Source organism: Stereum hirsutum, assembly GCF_000264905.1.
Source record: "Stereum hirsutum FP-91666 SS1 unplaced genomic scaffold STEHIscaffold_13, whole genome shotgun sequence".
Lineage (NCBI taxonomy): Eukaryota > Fungi > Basidiomycota > Agaricomycetes > Russulales > Stereaceae > Stereum > Stereum hirsutum.
In genome coordinates, this window is record NW_006763143.1 from 144,615 (window position 1) to 154,083 (window position 9,469).

Sequence of the window (9,469 nt, forward strand, 5' to 3'; positions counted from 1 at the left end):
GTGAACCTGTTATCAAGCCTGACTTCTGGAGCCGGAAGACTCCCAGCCGACCTGATAAAATTGTTTGAGCAATAGCGGGGATTTCAAGCAGTTAAGACTCACCTCCATCGGGCCGCGTTTGGTGGAGGGAGGTGCATAGCTGTCGGAAAAGTTAAGAGTGGAAAGGTTTAGCGTATCGACTCCACCATTGTTGTCTGATTCCCTCAAAGAGGCTCTAGCATTAAGCCTGAGTGATCGGAGTCAATATTCGTCTTGGTCTTTCATTTCAGCATGATAGACGTACATTGCCAGCAAGGCGTTGGCGTAGACTGTGAATGTAATTGTGTCAGACTGGAGTACAAGTTGCACGTTTCTTGAGAACTTACGATTGTTGACGAAATCAAAGATGGCAAGGTAGACAAGATTATTGGGCATGGAAACGAACTATACGAGAAATACATAGTCAGTGGCCTCGCACTCGGAACCTTAGGCGTCAACGGCAGGAGAGTTTACCGTGATCAATATGACGATGTCTGTTACACTAGTCGAGTTCAAGTTTGTAGCCGGCTGCACGGAGTGATTAACTCACGCACCTAGTCAGAACGCCAGTGGTCAAACAGTATGTCATAATCTTGTGAAGCTGGTTGCTTGTCCTATGTTAGATTGCGTGCAGCGTCGAATGATGAGTATCTGTCTAGAAAGGAACTAGAATTACGGTCAGGCTTACTTTCGTACCATGGTGTTCTTATTATGACGCCTCAATAGATACCACATAGTGACAGCGATGAAAGTATCATTCACGGAAGCAAGGACCTGCGAAGTGGCATAGTAGGGCTATACCGTACGGTGACCATTAGACTTGTGGATATACAGAGGAGCTCATTAACGCTCACCGTGACGTGGGCGCCGAACTGACTGAAGGCGGGGAATATCAATCTGAAAATGAAGGCATCAGTCGAAAGCATTAGTCCGCCAATTCATGATACGTACACTGTGACGAAGACCACTGGATATGTAACTCTCATTAGCATTGAGGGTTCACATTTTAACTTGGATTTCGAACTTGTGACGCCCAAAAGTTAACTTGCGCAAACTTGTGGCTGTACAAGTTAATTTGTCGCCGATAACTTGCAAGTTCGCAAGCTCGCTTGGCTGTCAAACTTGCGTTTACGAACTTGTATAGCTTGGCGCACTTGTGAAACTTTTGAGATTATGAGGCATCAATAGGTCCTTCTACCACTTGTATAGCACTTACCATGCCCCGTCGGACATACCTACTGTACATGTGATCAGACTTTTGACTATTTGGTCTCGTACACGATCGCCAATGCGTAGCTGGTCGTTTGCCTGTGTACCTCAAGCATCACAAGTCAGGACTTGGATACTGTAGATGATGACTCCGCGGACACATTAATCAAAGGTCATCATAGTTATTAGAAGTGCTAGCTCAGAAATGCATAGCCTGCCTCCTACTAAGCACCCGATGCTGAGATTTCCACTACTGGCACCCACCAAGTTATTACTTGTAGCATGCGAATAGCAATGACTTGGGCATCCCCAGTATCCAACTGTAACGAGACTTTTATAGCGACTAGATATATACTCAACGATCACACTTGGTTCGACAAACTAGGCTACCTTAGTTAACTTGCAAGTTAGCATGCGTGCTCTACAAGCTCGCTTGAAAAACTTGGCCTTACAAGTTTGTTCAAGCTTGCGTTACTGCAGTCATACAAGTTAGATCCAAGTGCCCACAAGTGAATCATACACCATGTCATAAGTTGATCAGTGTGCTAAATGTAGCAGTGGAAAAGGTATTTCGGACACGTGCTGACCGGGAAAACTAGAGTGAAGAGATGTGTACAACCGTACGTTAAAGAATCGAGATGACCAAAGACCAGTGTTTCTAACATAGTTAAACAAGAGGTGACTTCGAGTCTTCACTCAGATATAACCCGTACGTGTGAAGTTTACCACTCTGTTTGACCCGAACGGAACGGGAGAATTATATCATCAACGTAATCCCAAGGATTCCATCTTTGCAACGGCCGGTATCGCCATGCCGGGCATCTATAGCCCATCGAGAAAAATCAAATCTCCGAGGGTAAATTCCAGCTAGAGCGATAGCTCGAGAAAACCTCACGCAAAAGTGTACGCAGTGAGGTTTTAAGCCCGCTATAACTGATACAAAGTGATCGACGAGCGACTCGGTGTAGGAGCAACAAAGATTCTCAGTTGAGATACGCGTTAACATGAGAGAGGGAGGATAACGATGTAGGGCCTACCAGGTGTGATACTTATGGGTGCCATCGCTGGTGAGCTACACGGTTATCGAACATTATAGGAGCACAAGTGCGCCACAAGTGAGAGGTACGCAAGTGCCACAAGTTCGTTCCATTAAGTCATGCCCAATTTGGCAGGCAAGTCAAGTTACAAGTTCGCGCCACACGTTAAATTGCGCTGGCTCATTAGCATTCCGACTTATTGTGCACCAAGCGCGAGCTCATCGTACCGACGTCAAACGCTAGACAGGGACATCTACCGTCAGTAAATTTTAGAAACATTGTGGGATATCGAGAGTCGGTACCAAAATTTGTCACAGTCAATACACCCTAAAACGAAACAGCAAATCGATATAAATATCAGTATGTAAGTGAGTGAAAGGACCTACTATGATTCCGACCAGCCAATAATTCTTCTCGCTCACTAAGCGGAAGATCTCGTCAATAGCAGGACGAGCATATATTAGATCCACTCACTTATCCAGACGCGCCATCCGTAAAAACTGCCAGTGTTTTATTTATTATCAGCTGTAAGATGGTGTTGAATGAGCTCACCTGTGAGCGAGAAAAATGATAATCCCCTGTTATGCATTGTCAGTAAGCTCGAAAAGGTACACGGTTGTCGATGCTTACCGTAGTAATTGTGGCCACCTAGGCGAAGTCTGGGTCATTTATTGGAATGAAAGAAGAACCAGCCTGTATGCAACGCACCTGGTCAGACCTGTTCAAACCAATTAGCATCTGCTTACGGAAATCATCGAGGAACAGATAGGTCGAGACAACTCACGCAGTCGTCCTCAGCAATTTGTCGGGATCGTCAAACTCCACGATAGTCTTCCGCCATATGAAGTCACAATCGATAACCATATGGAGGGTCTCGAGTATCCTGTCCGTTCTTGAGAACAAGAGCATTTACTACCACGCCAAATGACGTACCACATCATTATCACCTGTGTGACCACCCGATGCGTCTTTATTCCGAAGCAAATCGGAGAAGAAAGGAGCGTTACTAACCAGCGATTTGACACCCATGTGATCTGTCTTCCAGTATCTCTGGATATAGATCCACGTCTGTAACACAGTGATACCATAGAGGCTGAACGCGCGGAGTAGAACGTTAGATCAGGTCCTTTTGTGTGCAATTGTCAATAGACAACTCACATGCATGATATAAATACGCCAATAAGAACGGCTCCGGTAAGCGGGGGAAGGTATATGGCCTGCACGGAGGGCATGGTGAAGGAAAATACTCGAGGTTCGACGAGTGAATACGCTACTACTCGGCTTTTATACCCTCAGTTATCAAAGCGATGCTTTTTATACTTGGTTACGCTCCACTGACACACCGCATGTCGTTCACGTGTCACCTGATAGACGCCGACGAAACCGTGGGGCACTTCCTCTAATTATAAGACAGCTTTACACGAGCCCTCAAGAAGTGGCTCCGTTTCGGCCGCATCAAAGAACGAGTTCTGAGTTTGCGTGACCTCGTCCGAGAATTTTGAATGCGGGTAACAATTTCCGTATTAGTTCCAAATCCTCTTGACGGTATCGGTTAAAATTCAGTCGCACGTAGCACTTCCTGTGGGACCTGTCTGCCCGTACCACGCCGTAGACCTACTAACTTAGGCTTAGACCATGACATATGTCCTGAACTTCGACTTCCTTCCGTTGAGGCTCCATGTCGTGGTGAAGCTGCCGTATTTGGGTCAAATGAACGGTATCGGCGCTTGTCGCATGTTCAGCGTTCACTGGCCGAAAAGATGGAACTGCTAACGATTGGATACAGGTGAACTGAGTGTAAGGCTTCGCGCGTTAGAGCTTCGAGCGCTTCAGATCTTCTTCCGGGGTACGAAGGGCTCGCCGTGGGTGATAACCTGTGTTAGAAGCTATAGCTACCAGAGACTCTTGTGATGCCCATTCTCTACTTGCTCTGATCTTATGCATGTGAAGTGGTACTAATATTTCCACATTCGTGCACTAACTGAGAGCGTACAGGAAGTACCAGTGCAGAATGGAACACGAATGAAAGCGGATTCAGGTGAGCAGAGCCAGTTCAGCCTGCTGATTGATTCTTCAGCGTTTGTCTCAGCAAGGCGATGTCTGTTCTCAAACCTAGATGGACGCCGAAGCGCAATGCGATCGGCATCGAGCCAAAACTCTACTGTGCCGTGAAAGCCACTCACAGGTCATTATGACGTGGCCTGAAAGCGCTGAAATGTAAATTTTTTGAAACAAAATCTATTCACAAGTTTCTACCTCCTGGTGCTAGCCGCTACTTCTCGTATAATCCCTACGATAGGTAAAGCTCATATGCATTGTTTCGACAAATCTAATCAGGACGGCCTTGAGATTTAGGCGTCGAATGTACAGTGGGAATGTGCGTTATACAGTGTCCCAATGGACTGAGGTGAGCCTCTTTGTCTTCTTTTCGAAGCAATCAGTTTCTCACAGCGGCTTACTTATACTCAGATGCTCTACCGTGTCAAGAAGCAGTGAAATTATACTTGTCAAATATCTGCTGATCTGCATGGAATTAGATCTTTCTATGAGACGGTTCCTCTTGCCACTATATATAAAGGGAAGTCTGACGAGCAGTCAAAAAATACATCCCCTGTGTCAACTTCAATTATGGCGCAGACTGCATTAGATCTCGCTATGGCTCGCTCCATTTCAAATCGGCCTTATTACTACGATTTCTCCCGTCCCAACATATCGACAACTGCCGATTTCTCGTCCAACGATTATCTGTCCCTTAGCACTGATCAAGCCCTTAGACACCTTGTTTCACGCCGCCTCGCGTCACTTCACAACCTTTTGGGTGCGAACGGAACTCGTACGTTGGACGGAAACACACAGGATCACGTAGCACTCGAGGAGACACTTCGTCGGTTTTATCGTGCTCCCGCAGCCGTGTTTTTCAACTCCGGTTACGACGCCAATCTCAGCGTTTTCGGCTCTATGCCACATGAAGGCGACATCTATGTTTTCGACGAGCTTGTCCACACCTCTATCCGCGACGGTATACGACTCTCACGCGCCAGCTCCGATGCTTATCAGTTCTCACACAACTCTATGCCATCGTTGGAGCGTACGCTGAAGAAGGTGCTTGCTCGGTATCCCGCAGTGGCAGAAGGGAGGTCGACTGTGTTTGTCGTCGTGGAGAGCATGTATAGTATGGACGGAGACTTTTGCCCACTCTTCGACGTCGTCACACTTGTGCGCAGCCACATTCCACCATCTGCACGACACTTGATCATCGATGAGGCACATTCTACGGGAGTTTTCGGGGAATGTGGCCGTGGATTTGTATCTGCTCTCGGTTTGGAGGACGAAGTACAAACGAGAATCATGTGTTTTAGTAAAGGCTTGGCCTTTGTTGGAGGTTGGTCACATTCTCTGGATGTTACCCATTCACATATTGATTGCGCACTTCTATTGTGACAGCTGTCGCTCTTACGTCTAAATCCTGTAGACGGTATCTCACGAACTTTGCCAGACCTCTCTGGTTCTCGACGTCTTTACCACCTTGCAATATCGCCACGTTGGAATGTATTCATGAATGGATGTCCAGTGATCACGGAGCCGAGGTACGCTCTCCGGACCTTCCAGGTGCTCACATTTGGATTTACACTGACCGTTTCTTCAGCACATCCACCGCTTGCAGAGAAACATCGAGTACTTTGTTGGCAGTATAGAGCGATCACTCGCTCAAATACCTCCTCACATTTTGTCACCTCTTCTTCGCGATCACTCCTTCATTGCATCCTCCGGTACAGTTATGTCTTCGCCAGTTGTTGCTATACTGAGTGGGGAAGCGAAGGGGTTGGCAGCTCATTTGTTGGATAGAGGATACTTCTCTCGTCAGCTTGGGTACCCAGTTGTGGATCGAGGGCTGGATAGAATTCGCGTGTGCATCCGTGCAGACCATACGCCAGGGGCCATAGATAAATTCATCGCGACTGTTTTGGAGTGGGCGCAATCTCAGTTAGTCGGCACTCGTACGAAATTATGATGGTTAAAAGGTATGTATTATCTTATGATCTTGCCCTTATGGATCGATCTAGTATTGATCGCACATTTAATCTACAGGTAGATGTTATAGCGTAAAATGTACAGATTTTGGGCGATTTGTCGTTTGTAATCGAACCAAAGTTGTATATTCATGAACTCTTAAAACCAATGAGATATGCATGTTGGTCGTACATCTATACCTCCACAGCACAGCGACAAAACATGGTGACGTCTTTGGTGAGATATATCCATCATACGGCTCGAGCTCCAGCGAATGTAGCTGCGGAAAGCAGAAATTTTCACAGGCGCCTGTCCAGGGTACTAGCTGCGTTCTATGACAGAGCTTGAGTTTGTACAAAATATTGCGCCATATCATCAGCCGCGTTTAAACGCTTCGGCATCGTGCTGTTCAGTCACATTTCTGAGTCCATATTTGGAACCGAAACATCATCGGTCAGCGACCACGACGCGATGATTCTCTGGCGATAATAACAACCCCTCGGAGTTCAGAAAACCTAAATTTATCCTACGTCTGTTCCACCGGCGCCCAATTCCTTCATCAAACTTCTGAGTCCTGTGGTCCCCACACCGGGCTTCGTTGCCGTGGAGATATTTTTGCCCCAAGCCGCAAGACCATGATCTTATCAATAAATTAAGGTCAGCATTCCGTATCCACGCAGAAATATTTTCTTGAGCAGTTTGTGTCTTTTACTGCGCTCAAACTTTGCTCCCCACATCGCAACATCAACTTCCCTGTTACTGCAATGCCTCACTCCAAGGACGGAACGTTCATCTATGCCGACGCAGCAGGGGATCCTTCGAAACCTTGTCTAGTCTTCGTTCATGGCGCACACCTGAGCGCGATTGTCTGGGATGACTTGTTCGTACACCATAAATTGCTGGATCTGTTCTATCTTGTACGCAATTCACCCTGGCGTTATCTCAGCTGTGTACTGAAAGACGTTTCTTTTGGATAGGTTCGATATGACGTTCGTGGGCACGGCCGAAGTGGCAAGCCTGAAGCGTCAGAGGGATACACGACGGACCTGTATGCCGAAGATTTTCTTGCAGTTATGAAACAATTTAATGTCGTGAAACCTCTCTTCATTGGATGGTCAGCTTTCTTTCCTCATCATCACGCGGAAGCTACAATATTAAATTGTATATAGGAGCCTCGGATGTTCGTTATATTCTTCTTCTGCTGTGCGTGCGCATGAGAGTGGATGCTCATATTATGCGTCACCTAGTCACGATTGCAGCAGACATTATGGCCAATCTTCCAAGCAACACACTCTTCGGACTCGTCTCCATGGCTGGCCTGCCTTACATGGAAATGCTTCCCGACGTCGCCAGCAAGACCACTCTTCAGTATGCTGGAGCGATGACGAACAAGGAAAATTTCCGAGGCGCTGTGGAGGCATGCATGTCCGTCGCCGACCTTCCATTCGCCAAACCTGAAGAGGTTCCATTCGACATCAGGTGCGCATGGCTCGGCACAATACTTCTTCCCTCTGTTGCAGTTAGGGGAAACTATTTTTCTCGGAAGCAAGACCCTACGAAACTGGTCGAAGCCGCAGGACAGGGTCTTCCCCTTTGCGTTATCAGTGGCACGGCGGATCAGGTTGTGTATCCCAAGGTCGCTCTGGAAGAGCTGCAAAGTCGCTTCACAGACATCACCCTCTACGAGATTGAAGGCGCAGGGCATGCCGTTTTCTATGATGCCGCCGAAGAGGTCGTCGACCACGTTGTCTCGTTTGCACGCAGAATCGGATTCACTGTGCGTGACATTTTGACCTTCTTGATTATCTTGGGTATTAATACTCATTGTGTTTCTTAGACGTGACCGATGTGTGGGCTTTCTCGCTCATGGCGGGCCTCCAGGTAGTGTTATTTTCCGTCGATATATAATAATTAGCATCTATTCAATACCCTTTTTTGATTCGACTCTCGATAATATAGGTTGCATTTGACACGATCTCGGAGCGGTGATAGTTGGTGTAGGTCTGTGCCGTGAGACTTGCTCAATTCCGAGTCCCATGAGTGTCACGAGGTTTGATCTTGTACAAGTTGGTATACCGAAAGGCGTAACGATCAAGGTAGGCAGCGGGGAAATTCAGGGGATGTCGGCATGTGTATGGGAATTCTGGGACAGAGAAAGTGGTCGCACAGAAGAGGCCTACTCAGTGTTACATTTCCATGAAGGAGCGTCATACTGTGACCTGTACCCGGCGCGTCCGGCGAGTCCGGCGACGCCTGGAGGCATCCGGCACTGCCTGGAGGCAGACGAGTTATGCCTTCAGGCAAATTCGAATACAGACGAGTTGTGCCTCCAGGCAGGATCCAACACATACGAGTTGTGCCTCCAGGCATGTTCGTACGACACGCTAATTGCCTGGAGACACAACTCGCATGTGCTCGGAATCACCTGGAGGCACAACTTGTGTGCTTGAATATGCCTGGAGGCGCAACTCGTATGCGTTCGGATTCTCTCCAGGCAAAAACATCCCAGGTTGGTTCCCGCGGGGTAGGGGGTGAATAGGGGGTGAGCAGGTAGGTGGTCTGCAGGCTGTAAATGGGCAAAAATAGGGCTATGGGGTCTGTGAGCAGGGTGGACTGAACGGTGAACCAGGAGAGAATGATAGGCAATAAAATTGCGGGAAAATGGTAGAATAATAATACATATATGCCTGTGCACCCTTGGGGTACTAGCCTGGGTACCAATAGGGGAAACAGGGTGATATGGGAGTATTTTTGTAACTTTGCGAGTTTTGAGATTTCGAAAAAATGAATCACATTGCTCGGTGTCGTTTCGATGGAATCAGTGTATAAAACGTGAATTGATGATGTGATTTGGCGAGATGAAGGAGGCCAATTTTGGGAGTTCTGTCTATTTGACAAATATTTAGAAATATACAGGATGATAGGAATCAATTCTCAAAGGAATCGGTTTATTTGTTCTAAAGTTATAGTGTAAGCGGTCAGGACAATATTGCCATACCGAGGCTGGAGGGGTTCGGTAGGCCAGAACCAGTGATATAAAGGTTCAATTGACTTGGTTTCTGCTGTCGTAGGTAGACATACATCACTACTTAATTATGAAAGCCACACCTGACACAAAACCGTGACCATGGCCTTGATAGTGGTGCCGCGTCAAGGGGGGAGGAGGAGAACGTCTTACCCGAGGGGTACTGCAG

At 47.2% G+C, this 9,469-nt stretch overlaps 3 protein-coding genes across 3 annotated transcripts; 2 read left to right on the forward strand and 1 right to left on the reverse strand.

Annotated features, from left to right (window-relative positions):
* Nucleotides 1-12: 12 nt before the first annotated feature.
* STEHIDRAFT_159803 (uncharacterized protein) lies at nucleotides 13-3,496 on the reverse strand (the record flags this gene model as incomplete). Its single annotated transcript, XM_007307296.1, has 15 exons — nucleotides 13-51; nucleotides 103-226; nucleotides 284-308; nucleotides 366-423; nucleotides 493-520; nucleotides 573-632; nucleotides 707-813; nucleotides 873-915; nucleotides 2,817-2,842; nucleotides 2,895-2,912; nucleotides 2,973-2,982; nucleotides 3,049-3,147; nucleotides 3,198-3,211; nucleotides 3,276-3,357; nucleotides 3,423-3,496. 15 exons carry the CDS (start codon nucleotides 3,494-3,496, stop codon nucleotides 13-15), a joined length of 807 nt encoding a protein of 268 aa, XP_007307358.1.
* A 1,423-nt stretch (nucleotides 3,497-4,919) lies between these two features.
* STEHIDRAFT_63415 (PLP-dependent transferase) lies at nucleotides 4,920-6,276 on the forward strand (the record flags this gene model as incomplete). The annotated part of the gene is made up of 3 exons (XM_007307248.1): nucleotides 4,920-5,646; nucleotides 5,709-5,851; nucleotides 5,911-6,276. 3 exons carry the CDS (start codon nucleotides 4,920-4,922, stop codon nucleotides 6,274-6,276), a joined length of 1,236 nt encoding a protein of 411 aa, XP_007307310.1.
* Nucleotides 6,277-7,039: 763 nt separating this feature from the next.
* On the forward strand, nucleotides 7,040-8,264 carry STEHIDRAFT_159805 (alpha/beta-hydrolase; the record flags this gene model as incomplete). The annotated part of the gene is made up of 6 exons (XM_007307297.1): nucleotides 7,040-7,192; nucleotides 7,253-7,389; nucleotides 7,445-7,455; nucleotides 7,523-8,056; nucleotides 8,113-8,156; nucleotides 8,235-8,264. The coding sequence occupies 6 exons, from the start codon at nucleotides 7,040-7,042 to the stop codon at nucleotides 8,262-8,264; spliced, it is 909 nt and encodes a 302-aa protein (XP_007307359.1).
* Nucleotides 8,265-9,469: the final 1,205 nt, after the last annotated feature.